Genomic DNA, 16,942 nt, shown 5'->3' with positions numbered 1-16,942 from the left:
AAACCAGGACTAAACCAGGACTAAACCAGGTCTAAACCAGGACTAAACCAGGTCTAAACCTGGACTAAACCAGGACTAAACCAGGACTAAACCAGGTGTAAACCTGGACTAAACCAGGTCTAAACCAGGACTAAACCAGGATTAAACCAGGACCAAACCAGAGCTAAACCAGGACCAAACCAGAGCTAAACCAGGACTAAACCAGGACTAAACCAGAGCTAAACCAGGACTAAACCAGGACTAAACCAGGTCTAAACCAGGACAAAACCAGGTCTAAACCAGGACTAAACCAGGACTAAACCAGGATTAAACCAGGACCAAACCAGGAATAAACCAGGACTAAACCTGGACTAAACCAGAGCTAAACCAGGACTAAACCAGGACTAAACCAGGTCTAAACCAGGACAAAACCAGGTCTAAACCAGGACTAAACCAGGATTAAACCAGGACTAAACCAGGACTAAACCTGGACTAAACCAGGTCTAAACCTGGACTAAACCAGGACTAAACCAGCTCTAAACCTGGACTAAACCTGGACTAAACCAGGACTAAACCAGGACTAAACCAGGTCTAAACCCAGACTAAACCAGGACTAAACCAGGACTAAACCAGGTCTAAACCCGGACTAAACCAGGACTAAACCAGGACTAAACCAGGTCTAAACCCGGACTAAACCAGGACTAAACCAGGACTAAACCAGGTCTAAACCAGGACTAAACCAGGACTAAAACAGGACTAAACCATGTCTAAACCCGGACTAAACCAGGACTAAACCAGGACTAAACCAGGTCTAAACCAGGACTAAACCAGGACTAAACCTGGACTAAACCAGGACTAAACCAGGTCTAAACCTGGACTAAACCAGGTCTAAACCAGGACTAAACCTGGACTAAACAAGAGCTAAACCAGGACTAAAGCAGGTCTAAACCAGGTCTAAACCAGGACTAAAGCAGGTCTAAACCAGGTCTAAACCAGGACTAAACCAGGACTAAACCTGGACTAAACCAGGTCTAAACCAGGACTAAACCAGGACTAAACCAGGACTAAACCAGGTCTAAACCAGGACTAAACCAGGACTAAACCTGGACTAAACCAGGACTAAACCAGGTCTAAACCTGGACTAAACCAGGTCTAAACCAGGACTAAACCTGGACTAAACAAGAGCTAAACCAGGACTAAACCAGGTCTAAACCAGGACTAAACCAGGACTAAACCAGGTCTAAACCAGGACTAAACCAGGACTAAACCAGGTCTAAACCAGGACTAAACCAGGACTAAACCAGGTCTAAACCAGGACTAAACCAGGTCTAAACCTGGACTAAACCAGGACTAAACCAGGACTAAACCAGGTGTAAACCTGGACTAAACCAGGTCTAAACCAGGACTAAACCAGGATTAAACCAGGACCAAACCAGAGCTAAACCAGGACCAAACCAGAGCTAAACCAGGACTAAACCAGGACTAAACCAGAGCTAAACCAGGACTAAACCAGGACTAAACCAGGTCTAAACCAGGACAAAACCAGGTCTAAACCAGGACTAAACCAGGACTAAACCAGGATTAAACCAGGACCAAACCAGGAATAAACCAGGACTAAACCTGGACTAAACCAGAGCTAAACCAGGACTAAACCAGGACTAAACCAGGTCTAAACCAGGACAAAACCAGGTCTAAACCAGGACTAAACCAGGATTAAACCAGGACTAAACCAGGACTAAACCTGGACTAAACCAGGTCTAAACCTGGACTAAACCAGGACTAAACCAGCTCTAAACCTGGACTAAACCTGGACTAAACCAGGACTAAACCAGGACTAAACCAGGTCTAAACCCGGACTAAACCAGGACTAAACCAGGTCTAAACCAGGACTAAACCAGGACTAAAACAGGACTAAACCATGTCTAAACCCGGACTAAACCAGGACTAAACCAGGACTAAACCAGGTCTAAACCAGGACTAAACCAGGACTAAACCTGGACTAAACCAGGACTAAACCAGGTCTAAACCTGGACTAAACCAGGTCTAAACCAGGACTAAACCAGGTCTAAACCAGGTCTAAACCAGGACTAAACCAGGACTAAACCTGGACTAAACAAGAGCTAAACCAGGACTAAACCAGGACTAAACCAGGTCTAAACCAGGACAAAACCAGGTCTAAACCAGGACTAAACCAGGATTAAACCAGGACTAAACCAGGACTAAACCTGGACTAAACCAGAGCTAAACCAGGACTAAACCAGGACTAAACCAGGTCTAAACCCGGACTAAACCAGGACTAAACCAGGACTAAACCAGGTCTAAACCAGGACTAAACCAGGACTAAAACAGGACTAAACCATGTCTAAACCCGGACTAAACCAGGACTAAACCAGGACTAAACCAGGTCTAAACCAGGACTAAACCAGGACTAAACCTGGACTAAACCAGGACTAAACCAGGTCTAAACCTGGACTAAACCAGGTCTAAACCAGGACTAAACCTGGACTAAACAAGAGCTAAACCAGGACTAAACCAGGACTAAACCAGGTCTAAACCAGGACTAAACCAGGACTAAAGCAGGTCTAAACCAGGTCTAAACCAGGACTAAAGCAGGTCTAAACCAGGTCTAAACCAGGACTAAACCAGGACTAAACCAGGTCTAAACCAGGACTAAACCAGGACTAAACCAGGTCTAAACCAGGACTAAACCAGGACTAAACCAGGTCTAAACCTGGACTAAACCAGGACTAAACCAAGACTAAACCAGGTGTAAACCTGGACTAAACCAGGTCTAAACCAGGACTAAACCAGGATTAAACCAGGACTAAACCAGAGCTAAACCAGGACTAAACCAGGACTAAACCAGGTCTAAACCAGGACAAAACCAGGTCTAAACCAGGACTAAACCAGAGCTAAACCAGGACTAAACCAGGATTAAACCAGGACCAAACCAGGAATAAACCAGGACCAAACCAGGAATAAACCAGGACTAAACCTGGACTAAATCAGAGCTAAACCAGGACTAAACCAAGACTAAACCAGGTCTAAACCAGGACAAAACCAGGTCTAAACCAGGATTAAACCAGGACTAAACCACGACTAAACCTGGACTAAACCAGGTCCAAACCAGGACTAAACCAGGTCTAAACCTGGACTAAACCAGGACTAAACCAGCTCTAAACCTGGACTAAACCTGGACTAAACCAGGACTAAACCAGGACTAAACCAGGTCTAAACCCGGACTAAACCAGGACTAAACCAGGACTAAACCAGGTCTAAACCAGGACTAAACCAGGACTAAAACAGGACTAAACCAGGACTAAACCTGGACTAAACCAGGTCTAAACCAGGACTAAAACAGGACTAAACCAGGACTAAACCTGGACTAAACCAGGACTAAACCAGGTCTAAACCAGGACAAAACCAGGTCTAAACCAGGACTAAACCAGGATTAAACCAGGACTAAACCAGGACTAAACCTGGACTAAACCAGAGCTAAACCAGGACTAAACCAGGACTAAACCAGGTCTAAACCCGGACTAAACCAGGACTAAACCAGGACTAAACCAGGTCTAAACCAGGACTAAACCCGGACTAAACCAGGACTAAACCAGGACTAAACCAGGTCTAAACCAGGACTAAACCAGGACTAAACCTGGACTAAACCAGGACTAAACCAGGTCTAAACCTGGACTAAACCAGGTCTAAACCAGGACTAAACCTGGACTAAACAAGAGCTAAACCAGGACTAAACCAGGACTAAACCAGGTCTAAACCAGGACTAAACCAGGACTAAAGCAGGTCTAAACCAGGTCTAAACCAGGACTAAAGCAGGTCTAAACCAGGTCTAAACCAGGACTAAACCAGGACTAAACCAGGTCTAAACCAGGACTAAACCAGGACTAAACCAGGTCTAAACCAGGACTAAACCAGGTCTAAACCAGGACTAAACCAGGACTAAACCAGGTCTAAACCAGGACCAAACCAGGAATAAACCAGGACTAAACCTGGACTAAATCAGAGCTAAACCAGGACTAAACCAAGACTAAACCAGGTCTAAACCAGGACAAAACCAGGTCTAAACCAGGATTAAACCAGGACTAAACCAGGACTAAACCTGGACTAAACCAGAGCTAAACCAGGACTAAACCAGGACTAAACCAGGTCCAAACCAGGACTAAACCAGGTCTAAACCTGGACTAAACCAGGACTAAACCAGCTCTAAACCTGGACTAAACCTGGACTAAACCAGGACTAAACCAGGACTAAACCAGGTCTAAACCCGGACTAAACCAGGACTAAACCAGGACTAAACCAGGTCTAAACCAGGACTAAACCAGGACTAAAACAGGACTAAACCAGGACTAAACCTGGACTAAACCAGGACTAAACCAGGTCTAAACCTGGACTAAACCAGGTCTAAACCAGGACTAAACCAGGTCTAAACCAGGTCTAAACCAGGACTGAACCAGGATTAAACCAGGACCAAACCAGGAATAAACCAGGACTAAACCTGGACTAAACCAGAGCTAAACCAGGACTAAACCAGGACTAAACCAGGTCTAAACCAGGACAAAACCAGGTCTAAACCAGGACTAAACCAGGATTAAACCAGGACTAAACCAGGACTAAACCTGGACTAAACCAGAGCTAAACCAGGACTAAACCAGGACTAAACCAGGACTAAACCAGGTCCAAACCAGGACTAAACCAGGTCTAAACCTGGACTAAACCAGGACTAAACCAGCTCTAAACCTGGACTAAACCTGGACTAAACCAGGACTAAACCAGGACTAAACCAGGTCTAAACCCGGACTAAACCAGGACTAAACCAGGACTAAACCAGGTCTAAACCAGGACTAAACCAGGACTAAAACAGGACTAAACCATGTCTAAACCCGGACTAAACCAGGACTAAACCAGGACTAAACCAGGTCTAAACCAGGACTAAACCAGGACTAAACCTGGACTAAACCAGGACTAAACCAGGTCTAAACCTGGACTAAACCAGGTCTAAACCAGGACTAAACCAGGTCTAAACCAGGTCTAAACCAGGACTGAACCAGGATTAAACCAGGACTAAACCAGGTCTAAACCAGGAATAAACCAGGACTAAACCTGGACTAAACCAGAGCTAAACCAGGACTAAACCAGGACTAAACCAGGTCTTAACCAGGACAAAACCAGGTCTAAACCAGGACTAAACCAGGACTAAACCAGGACTAAACCTGGACTAAACCAGAGCTAAACCAGGATTAAACCAGGATTAAACCAGGACTAAACCAGGTCTAAACCAGGAATAAACCAGGACTAAACCAGGACTAAACCTGGACCAAACCAGAGCTAAACCAGGACTAAACCAGGACTAAACCAGGTCTAAACCAGGACTAAACCAGGATTAAACCAGGACTAAACCTGGACTAAACCAGAGCTAAACCAGGACTAAACCAGGACTAAACCAGGTCTAAACCAGGACTAAACCAGGTCTAAACCAGGTCTAAACCAGGACACATTAGTCCTGTTCTCAGGTCTCTGCACTGCCCCCTGTGGCTCAGAGAATAGACTTTAAAGCAGCTCTGCTTGTGTACAAGTCTCTCCATGGCCTAGCACCAAAGTACATCTTGGATATGTTAGTGCCATATGAACCATCTCGGACTCTGAGGACCTCAGGGACCGGCCTCCTGCTGGTGCCAGAGTCAGGACTAAACATGGAGCGGCCTCCTGCTGGTGCCAGAGTCAGGACTAAACATGGAGCGGCCTCCTGCTGGTGCCAGAGTCAGGACTAAACATGGACCGGCCTCCTGCTGGTGCCAGAGTCAGGACTAAACATGGACCGGCCTCCTGCTGGTGCCAGAGTCAGGACTAAACATGGACCGGCCTCCTGCTGGTGCCAGAGTCAGGACTAAACATGGACCGGCCTCCTGCTGGTGCCAGAGTCAGGACTAAACATGGACCGGCCTCCTGCTGGTGTCATATGACTGAAAGGATTTTCGTTGCACATTTCTCTTTTATTTCTGTTTTGATGTGATTTTGATTCTTTTCCTGTCGTGTGAAGCACTTTGAATTGCCTTGTGTGTGTGTTTGCCTAGCGTTAGCCTAACCTGGGCTAGGGTTAGCCTAGTGTTTGCCTAACCTGTGTTAGGGTTAGCCTAGTGTTTGCCTAACCTGTGTTAGGGTTAGCCTAGCATTAGCCTGACCTGGGCTAGGGTTAGCCTAGCGTTAGCCTAACCTGGGCTAGGGTTAGCCTAGTGTTTGTCTAACCTTGGCTAGGGTTAGCCTAGCGTTAGCCTTACCTGGGCTAGGGTTAGCCTAGTGTTTGCCTAACCTGTGTTAGGGTTAGCCTAGCATTAGCCTAACCTGGGCTAGGGTTAGCCTAGCGTTAGCCTAACCGGGGCTAGGGTTAGCCTAGCGTTAGCCTAACCTGGGCTAGGGTTAGCCTAGTGTTTGCCTAACCTGTGTTAGGGTTAGCCTAGCGTTAGCCTAACCTGGGCTAGCGTTAGCCTAACCTGTGTTAGGGTTAGCCTAGCATTAGCCTAACCTGGGTTAGGGTTAGTCTACCATTAGCTTACCCTGGGTTAGGGTTAGCCTAGCATTAGCCTAACCTGGGTTAGTTTTAGCCTAGTGTTAGCCTAGCATTAGCCTAACATGGGCTAGGGTTAGCCTAGCGTTAGCCTAACCTGTGTTAGGGTTAGTCTAGCATTAGCCTAACCTGGGTTAGTTTTAGCCTAGCATTAGCCTAACCCACAGTTTGTGCTCCATGAATAAACTTGCCGTGTCGTTCTCAGATGGAGCTTCTCTTCTCGCTGCCCTCGTGCCCAGGCTCTGTTGCTCCGCCTCCTTCTCTCTCGTCCTCGCTGCTTCCCTCTCTCTCCTCGTCTCTGAACAAGCCCCTCCTCTCTTCAGCTCTGCCCCTCCCCTCGCACAGGCCCCTCCTCCAGACGCAGGTGCGCACTCGCTCTGTGGGAACTAACACTCAGGAGAGAGGCTCTGCAGAGGGAGAGGTGCCCCAGAGAGGGCCCTGCCAGCCGGGCACCAGCGTCAACCTGGAGGGCATCGTGTGGCACGAGACGCAGGAAGGTGAGGACAACGTCCAGGGGCCATTCATGCATGAGACATGCTCCTCCCACAGAGACATGCTCCTCCCACAGAGACATGCTCCTCCCACAGAGACACGCTCCTCCCACAGAGACACGCTCCTCCCACAGAGACACGCTCCTCCCACAGAGACATGCTCCTCCCACAGAGACATGCTCCTCCCACAGAGACATGCTCCTCCCACAGAGACACGCTCCTCCCACAGAGACACGCTCCTCCCACAGAGACATGCTCCTCCCACAGAGACATGCTCCTCCCACAGAGACACGCTCCTCCCACAGAGACATGCTCCTCCCACAGAGACATGCTCCTCCCACAGAGACACGCTCCTCCCACAGAGACACGCTCCTCCCACAGAGACACGCTCCTCCCACAGAGACATGCTCCTCCCACAGAGACACGCTCCTCCCACAGAGACACGCTCCTCCCACAGAGACATGCTCCTCCCACAGAGACATGCTCCTCCCACAGAGACATGCTCCTCCCACAGAGACACGCTCCTCCCACAGAGACACGCTCCTCCCACAGAGACACGCTCCTCCCACAGAGACATGCTCCTCCCACAGAGACATGCTCCTCCCACAGAGACATGCTCCTCCCACAGAGACACGCTCCTCCCACAGAGACACGCTCCTCCCACAGAGACATGCTCCTCCCACTGAGACATGCTCCTCCCACAGAGACATGCTCCTCCCACAGAGACATGCTCCTCCCACAGAGACATGCTCCTCCCACAGACACATGCTCCTCCCACAGAGACATGCTCCTCCCACAGACACATGCTCCTCCCACAGACACATGCTCCTCCCACAGACACATGCTCCTCCCACAGACACATGCTCCTCCCACAGAGACATGCTCCTCCCACAGACACATGCTCCTCCCACAGAGACATGCTCCTCCCACAGACACATGCTCCTCCCACAGACACATGCTCCTCCCACAGACACATGCTCCTCCCACAGACACATGCTCCTCCCACAGAGACATGCTCCTCCCACAGACACATGCTCCTCCCACAGAGACATGCTCCTCCCACAGACACATGCTCCTCCCACAGACACATGCTCCTCCCACAGACACATGCTCCTCCCACAGAGACAAGCTCCTCCTTTTGTGCTTGTAAATGAAAGAGAAACGATGAGTCATGTTTGGGGCGGAGCTCCTCTGTTTGCGTGACATGTTTGACACACACTGAGGCTTTACGAGGCTGTTGTAGACTGAGGGTGGATGTGTCTCTTGACCTCTCAGACCTGCAGGTGGCGCTGGAGGTTTAGAACGGTCAGACGCCTCCTGGAAGAGCGCTCCAGAGACGAGAATCAAACAATGAAGCAAAAAGAAGCAGATTAAACAGTTAAATATATTTATAAATGTCTCAACAAAGAGACTGAACCAGGACAAGGACCAGGACCAGGACAAGGACCAGGACCAGGACAAGGACCAGGTCCAGGACCAGGTCCAGGACCAGGACAAGGACCAGGACCAGGACCAGGACCAGGACTGAACCAGGACCAGGACCAGGACCAGGTCCAGGACCAGGACCAGGACCAGGACTGAACCAGGACCAGGACCAGGACCAGGACCAGGTCCAGGACCAGGTCCAGGACCAGGACCAGGACCAGGACCAGGTCCAGGACCAGGACCAGGACCAGGACTGAACCAGGACCAGGACCAGGACCAGGACCAGGACCAGGACCAGGACCAGGACCAGGACTGATGAAGGTGATTGACAAGATATATTTTTTATTAAACGCACAGTCAGTATAGTTTATGTTCATGAAATCGTGACAAAAGTTTTTCCTCATTAAATGCACTATATTTGAGTGTGTGGCCCCTGAGGAGGTGTGTGGCCCCTGATGAGGTGTGTGGCCCCTGAGGAGGTGTGTGGCCCCACTGTGGGCCCCGCCCTGTGGTTTAGAACCTTAAACCATTCACCAACAAACCTCTCACTCGTCCAACCCAAACCTTCTACATTTTACACATGTGGATCCTGATCGACAGGTGATTGACAGGTGCATTCTGATTGACAGGTGCATTCTGATTGACAGGTGTGCTGGTGGTGAATGTGACCTGGAGGAAGAGGACGTACGTGGGGACGCTGTTGGACTGCACCAAACACGACTGGGCTCCTCCGAGGTAAAGACCATCAGACCTCATCAGACCTCATCAGACCTGACCATCAGACCTGACCATCAGACCTGACCATCAGACCTGACCATCAGACCTGACCATCAGACCTGACCATCAGACCTGACCATCAGACCTGACCATCAGACCTGATCAGACCTGATCAGACCTGACCATCAGACCTGACCATCAGACCTGACCATCAGACCTGATCAGACCTGACCATCAGACCTGACCATCAGACCTGACCATCAGACCTGACCATCAGACCTGACCATCAGACCTGACCATCAGACCTGACCATCAGACCTGACCAGGATGGGTTTAGGGGCGTGAGAGTTCAGGGGCGTGGCCTACAGTTCAGGGGCGTGTCAGTGTTAGGTCGGGGTCAGAGCAGGTCACATGTCTCTTGGATGAACAGTAACGGTCAGTCTGTCCTGGTGTGTTCCAGGTTCTGCGAGTCGCCCTGCAGTGACCCCGAGCTGCCCGGAGGTCGCGGGCGAGGCAAGCGGCTGCGTTTAGCTCTGAGCGACCGCTCCTGCATCGACTCCTCTCCGGCTAAAGTCCGCGGCCTCACGACGCAGCACCGGAGCAGAGGCGGCGCCGCCAACTCCCTCCACAAGGGGCGCCGCGGCAGCCTCAACCTCATCAACGGCAACGGCAGATCGTCCTTCTTCACCGTGGACGACGTCAAATCCACCAACAGTCTGTCGGTGAAACGCAAAAACAAACCACCGGCGGATCTGGACCTGAGCCTGGTCAGAGCGGACGACATCAAGAACGGAAACGGCAAACGGATCCGGGCCAAGTCAGGCAGCGCGCCGTCCACGCCGCAGGGTAAGAACGACCCGACCTTCATGGATCCCGGAGGAGGCGGTCTGCCCATCCTCATCGACTGCCCGCACCCCAACTGCACCAAGCGCTACAAGCACATCAACGGGCTGCGCTACCACCAGACGCACGCGCATCTCGAGACGGAGAAACCCGAGACGGACGCCATCAAAGACGCCGACAGCGAAGAGCGGCTGTCGGACTGCGAGGACGGGATCGCCGCTTACGATATCTCGGAATCAAAGAAAGCCACTCCGTTGTATAAAGTCACGACGGTCGGGTCGCCGAAAAACAGGCGACTTTTACTGAGCACGGACCAAAGCGCCAAAACCCGACGGACTTCGATTCTCAAAGACGGACTCATAGACGATTTGACAAACTTACCCATAATCTCGAACATGACGGTGGTGCTGGAGAACTGCATGGTCCCGGACAGGAACGCCACCGTGGAGATGCCCAAGCTCGAAGCCGAAGGGTTGATCGATAAAAAGAGCAAGAAGGCCAACGGAAAAGTGGAGAAATTATCCAAATCGAGAATTAACCGTCCCATAGCGCCGGCGCCCGCTCCGCCTAAGCTAATCGCGATCCCAAACACGTCGTACCCGGCAAACTCTGAAAGTCCAGCCTGTCAACCGCAGCCTCTGAGTTTAACGAGCAAAAATGTTCCGTTAAAGCCGATTAAACCAAAATTAGGTCTCGCCGTGGAGCCCAGTTTGGTCAAAGCGACGCTGGTGGGATGTAGCAAAGAGCAGAAGAAGAAGGAGAAGAAGAGGTTGAAGGAAAAACTCTCTAAAGACGGTGCTAGCAGAACAGCGAACGGCGAAAACGGTAAAATAGAGGAAAGCGTCACCAAAATGATGGCGAAGGAGGTTCCCGGGAGTCTTCTGAAGGAGCATCTGAGCAAACAGGAAGTGATGAACGGAGCCTCGGAAACGCCGGAGAGCCGCATGGCCAGCATCCGCGCCGAGGCCGACAAAGTTTACACGTTCACGGACAACGCGCCCAGTCCGTCCATCGGCGGATCGTCTCGTGTGGACGGCTGCAGCGTGGACAGCAAAAACAACAGCCCCGCCTACTCGGACATCTCGGACGCGGGCGAAGATGGCGCGGCCAGGTCCGTGTCGTCCGACGCCAGCGCCAACTCCAACCCGCCCAAGACTCCGGCGAAGGAGAGCGCGCAGTCGCCGTACTACCACGGATACGACCCGTACTACCTCCAGGGATACGCCCCGCCCGAGCGACAGAGGAAAGAGCGCAAGGACGAGGCCAAGGACGAGGACAATCGCGCCGCGCACGACTTCGCGGAGAGCAAGAAGTCGGACGGACAATCGCAGCTGCAGCTCGCCATGAGCCAGACGGCGCTGGCGCAGTCGCTCTACTACGGGCAGTACTCGCGGGGTTTGTACGTGGACCAGAAGCTCGTCCTTGGATTGAAATGCTGCGAATCCAAGCAACGAAGTCGAGAATGTGATGAGACCAAACACGGCAAAGACGGCGTGAAAAGCCCCAAAGCGGCGCAGTCGTACGTGGAGCTAAGCGAGCGCGCCGCAGACAGGGGGCAGCAGAGGGACACTGACGAGCTGTCTCAGGCTGAGCTGGACTCTAGCGCCCCCTACGCCACTGTAAGTTTCCCCCTCTGTCTCTAGAGCTAGCCGCAGATGCTAATGTTGACGGTCGGTAGGTGCTAAGCGGACTCCCGGATCTGCGTCGTTTCTGTGATTGTTGTTTCTGTCGCTCATGCGCAAAAGTGAGTCATATTCATCTGGTTTTGAGTTCGCCGTCAACAAATACGATTAACAAAGATAAATACAACTTAATTGCAGTGTTCTCGCCGGGCAGAGGTGGAAGGACGGCGGTGGGACAAACCGTGCCGCAGGCGGCGCGAGCGAGCGGTGCTTTTCGCCTCTCGGTTTTCTTAATACTGGTGATTTCTTCTGAGCGTGACGCGACCGGCTAAAACCCCTCAGTCTAAGTCTTTAACGGATCTAATGTAAGATTCCTCAAACTTATACTTTTATTGAAACTCTTTTATTGAAACTCTTTTATTGAAACTCTTTAGGGATTCTGGGTAAATTCTCATCACTTGATTTGAATGCGTTTTAACTTAAGCTAAAATGTAGCGATTATGATTTAGTGGATCTATTATTTATTGATGATTTATTGAATTATTGTTCCGTGCACTTTACTTCAGCTTCTGATCGAAAATCATTTCATATTTACTTAAAATAAAATGTCTGTTACAACAAGAATTTTTTATTTATTTCAAATAAATGTTCTTTGTTTACATTTTCCACTGAAATATAAAGAACCAGCCTCAGGCACATGTCCCATGTTTGAACCAGCCTCAGGCACATGTCCCATGTTTGAACCAGCCTCAGGCACATGTCCCGTGTTTGAACCAGCCTCAGGCACATGTACCGTGTTTGAACCAGCCTCAGGCACATGTCCCATGTTTGAACCAGCCTCAGGCACATGTCCCATGTTTGAACCAGCCTCAGGCACATGTCCCGTGTTTGAACCAGCCTCAGGCACATGTCCCATGTTTGAACCAGCCTCAGGCACATGTACCGTGTTTGAACCAGCCTCAGGCACATGTACCGTGTTTGAACCAGCCTCAGGCACATGTCCCATGTTTGAACCAGCCTCAGGCACATGTACCGTGTTTGAACCAGCCTCAGGCACATGTCCCGTGTTTGAACCAGCCTCAGGCACATGTCCCATGTTTGAACCAGCCTCAGGCACATGTCCCGTGTTTGAACCAGCCTCAGGCACATGTACCGTGTTTGAACCAGCCTCAGGCACATGTCCCATGTTTGAACCAGCCTCAGGCACATGTCCCGTGTTTGAACCAGCCTCAGGCACATGTACCGTGTTTGAACCAGCCTCAGGCACATGTCCCATGTTTGAACCAGCCTCAGGCACATGTCCCGTGTTTGAACCAGCCTCAGGCACATGTCCCATGTTTGAACCAGCCTCAGGCACATGTCCCATGTTTGAACCAGCCTCAGGCACATGTCCCGTGTTTGAACCAGCCTCAGGCACATGTCCCGTGTTTGAACCAGCCTCAGGCACATGTACCGTGTTTGAACCAGCCTCAGGCACATGTCCCGTGTTTGAACCAGCCTCAGGCACATGTACCGTGTTTGAACCAGCCTCAGGCACATGTCCCATGTTTGAACCAGCCTCAGGCACATGTACCGTGTTTGAACCAGCCTCAGGCACATGTCCCGTGTTTGAACCAGCCTCAGGCACATGTACCGTCGTGTAGTATATTTATACTGTAGGTACTAGTACAAGTACATGTTAAAATCATCCAAATATAACCTCCAGTAGAAATCTCTTACTTCCTGTTTACAACTCTTACTTCCTGTTTACAACTCTTACTTCCTGTTTACAACTCTTACTTCCTGTTTACAAGTGCATATGAGACTACGCCGCTCCTGATCTGGTTTCTGGAGTAGTCAGATTATGTAAGTGTAAAGAGTTCCATCTGATGTGAATAATCTGATTACTCTGACCGTTCACACTGAGCAGGTTTTGACGAGGAAAATGAAGCAAAAACGGACAAAAGAATGTGACAGAGACAAAAAGGAAAGAGAAAGTGTCAATAAATCCAACTCCATTTTCACATCATCCAATTATTTTATCTCATTTCTCTAGAGATCAGATTTCTACTGCCATAGAAGCTACCATATTAGCGCAAGTGCAATGTTAGCATGTCGTTAGCATATGCGTTAGCGTGCGTTAGAGTGTTAGCATGCGTTAACATGTGCTTTAGCGTGAGTTAGCGTGAGTTAGCATGCGTTAGCGTGTGTTAGCATGCGTTAGCACGCAATAGTGTCCGATAGCATCCAATAGCGTGCGTTAAAATGTGCATTAACATGTGAATTAACATACCGTGCGTTATCGTGCGTTAGCGGGCCTTACCAAGCGTTAAGATAAGATATTCCTTTATTGTCCCACATGGGGAAATTTCATTGTTGCAACGCAGGTAGATACAGAAGAACAGATCACTTATAGGAAGTCTGAAAAACACTCTCAGTAGAAGATCTCCTATAAACAAATAAAAACTCCCATAGACAAATAAATAAATACATAAATACCAAGTGATCACGACAGTAATTAGGTAGGTAGAGGACTAGGACCTGAGGACATTTAGATGCTAATCAGGTCCTCAGGGTGGTTGAGCCAGGGTCTCACAAAGACAAAGAGGTTTCTAATCGCCAATTAAAATTCTGAATAGGCTCGGTAGATACAAGGGGGGAGTTTCTGTTGAAACAAACTACTCTTTCTACTTCAGGAAGGCTCCGCCCAATGGGCGGGTCTTACCACAGAACAGTATTAATATCGGAGTTCTCGACCTAAATTCTGTTATTGACAATGACTCTTGGATGAGAGTCGAAACGTCTATTTTTTCAAACTGAGTCCAGATGAAACAACTGAAGCTTTTTCTACCACGACAGTAATTGACGATTGAGTATTATGACAGAATTGCACATGGTTAGGTCAGTATTACGAGTGTTCAGGACTAACAGTGTTTGTTCTAAAGTCTGACAGCAGCAGAAGGAAAGACCTGCGAAACCTTTACCTCCCACAGAGGGTGGATCAGTCAGTTAGCGGGCCTTACCAAGCGTTAGCAAGGCTCTTGGGGCTCGTGGCTCTTGGGGCTCGTGGCTCTTGGGGCTCGTGGCTCTTGGGGCTCGTGGCTCTTGGGGCTCGCGGCTCTTGGGGCTCGCGGCTCTTGGGGCTCGCGGTTCTTGGGGCTCGCGGCTCTTGGGGCTCGCGGCTCTTGGGGCTCGCGGCTCTTGGGGCTCGCGGCTCTTGGGGCTCGCGGTTCTTGGGGCTCGTGGCTCTTGGGGCTCGCGGTTCTTGGGGCTCGCGGCTCTTGGGGCTCGTGGCTCTTTTGGGGCTCGTGGCTCTTGGGGCTCGTGGCTCTTGGGGCTCGTGGCTCTTGGGGCTCGTGGCTCGTGTCGTGTCTGAATGTCATTCTGTGGGTGATTTATTGAAATGTCTTGAAAGGCAAAGTCACCTCAGAATCAGAGTTTGTGATGTTTTGTATTGTACAGATTTTAAAGGTGCTAAAGGTGCTTAAGGTGCTAAGGGTGCTAAAGGTGTTAAAGGTGCTAAGGGTGCTAAAGGTGCTAAGGGTGTCAAAGGTGCTAAAGGTGCTAAAGGTGCTAAGGGTGTCAAAGGTGCTAAAGGTGCTAAAGGTGCTAAAGGTGTTAAAGGTGCTAAAGGTGCTAAGGGTGCTAAAGGTGTTAATGGTGCTAGAGGTGCTAAAGGTGTTAAAGGTGCTAAAGGTGCTAAAGGTGCTAAAGGTGTTAAAGGTGCTAAAGGTGCTAAGGGTGCTAAAGGTGTTAAAGGTGCTAGAGGTGCTAAAGGTGTTAAAGGTGCTAGAGGTGCTAAAGGTGTTAACGGTGCTAAAGGTGTCAAAGGTGTTAAAGGTGCTAAAGGTGTCAAAGGTGCTAAAGGTGCTAAAGGTGCTAAGGGTGCTAAAGGTGTTAAAGGTGCTAGAGGTGCTAAATGTGTTAAAGGTGCTAGAGGTGCTGAAGGTGTCAAAGGAACTAAAGGTGCTAAAGGTGTTAAAGGTGCTAAAGGTGCTAGAGGTGCTAAAGGTTCACACTGATAACGAGAGTTCACTTTCATGTGGAACTCGAGCCGTCGTCTGTGGATTTAATGTTTTCAGTCATGACACATGTGTCTTATTGTCCAGACTTTTAAAATAACGTTTGGACACCAGTTCCTCTGGAGCAGACACAGTTCCTCTAGAGCAGGCACAGTTCCTCTAGAGCAGAGACAGTTCCTCTGGAGCAGACACAGTTCCTCTAGAGCAGGCACAGTTCCTCTAGAGCAGACACAGTTCCTCTAGAGCAGGCACAGTTCCTCTAGAGCAGACACAGTTCCTCTAGAGCAGGCACAGTTCCTCTAGAGCAGACACAGTTCCTCTAGAGCAGGCACAGTTCCTCTAGAGCAGACACAGTTCCTCTAGAGCAGGCACAGTTCCTCTAGAGCAGACACAGTTCCTCTAGAGCAGGCACAGTTCCTCTAGAGCAGGCACAGTTCCTCTAGAGCAGGCACAGTTCCTCTAGAGCAGACACAGTTCCTCTAGAGCAGGCACAGTTCCTCTAGAGCAGGCACAGTTCCTCTAGAGCAGAGACAGTTCCTCTGGAGCAGACACTGTTCCTCTAGAGCAGCGACAGTTCCTCTAGAGCAGAGACAGTTCCTCTAGAGCAGAGACAGTTCCTCTAGAGCAGACACGGTTTCTCTAGAGCAGACACAGTTCCTCTAGAGCGGACACAGTTCCTCTGGAGCAGAGACAGTTCCTCTAGAGCAGACACAGTTCTTCTAGAGCAGACACAGTTCCTCTAGAGCAGACACAGTTCCTCTGGAGCAGAGACAGTTCCTCTAGAGCAGACACAGTTCCTCTTGACCTGCAGTGCTTCCGTACAGTACGTGTCATATCTGTGTGGACTTGGCCTGGACGATGTGTTGAAGCTGCTCAAAACTGTCTCTGACCTTTGCCTCATGGTTCATGGTTCATGGTTCACTGTACTTTCACATTGCATCTCATCAGATTCTCCTGGTGCTTCTGTAAATGCTTCAGACAAACTCCAGCCTGTTTCTCCCGATATGGAAAAGTCACATGATTAAACTCAAACAAACAAACAGTCGTCATTTCTTCGTGACAGGGGCGTGACAGGGGCGCGACAGGGGCGCGACAGGGGTGTAACTCCATCAGAAATATGAGCCATATTCAAATGATGTCAATCTACAAAACCACAATTGTGATAAAACACACTGAGGGCTCGATTGGCCCTGGGGTCAAATAAGGCCCTCAGACTGGGGGCCAAATAAGGCCCTCAGACTGGGGGCCAAATAAGGCCCTCAGACTGGGGGCCAAATAAGGCCC

At 49.9% G+C, this 16,942-nt stretch overlaps 2 protein-coding genes across 2 annotated transcripts in view; both read left to right on the top strand.

Moving 5' to 3' along the window:
- znf608 (zinc finger protein 608) overlaps positions 1 to 16,942 on the top strand; it is a 40,798-nt gene that overhangs the window by 15,583 nt on the left and 8,273 nt on the right. Inside the window, exons 2-4 of the mRNA XM_072432690.1 lie at positions 6,765 to 7,056; positions 9,123 to 9,210; positions 9,653 to 11,654. Coding sequence (XP_072288791.1) covers positions 6,765 to 7,056; positions 9,123 to 9,210; positions 9,653 to 11,654 — 2,382 coding nt within the window. The remainder of the gene's footprint in view (positions 1 to 6,764; positions 7,057 to 9,122; positions 9,211 to 9,652; positions 11,655 to 16,942) is intronic.
- The window catches only part of p2rx7 (purinergic receptor P2X, ligand-gated ion channel, 7), a 134,752-nt gene continuing 122,763 nt past the window's right edge, over positions 4,954 to 16,942 (top strand). Inside the window, exon 1 of the mRNA XM_072432691.1 lies at positions 4,954 to 5,036. The gene's annotated coding sequence lies outside the window, so the exon portion shown is untranslated. The remainder of the gene's footprint in view (positions 5,037 to 16,942) is intronic.

This window comes from Eucyclogobius newberryi, unplaced genomic scaffold (genome assembly GCF_026437365.1).
Source record: "Eucyclogobius newberryi isolate DKJ021-1_F unplaced genomic scaffold, fEucNew1.0.hap1 SCAF_6, whole genome shotgun sequence".
In the NCBI taxonomy this organism is placed as follows: Eukaryota; Metazoa; Chordata; class Actinopteri; order Gobiiformes; family Gobiidae; genus Eucyclogobius; species Eucyclogobius newberryi.
This window is presented reverse-complemented; position numbering and strand designations above follow the sequence as displayed.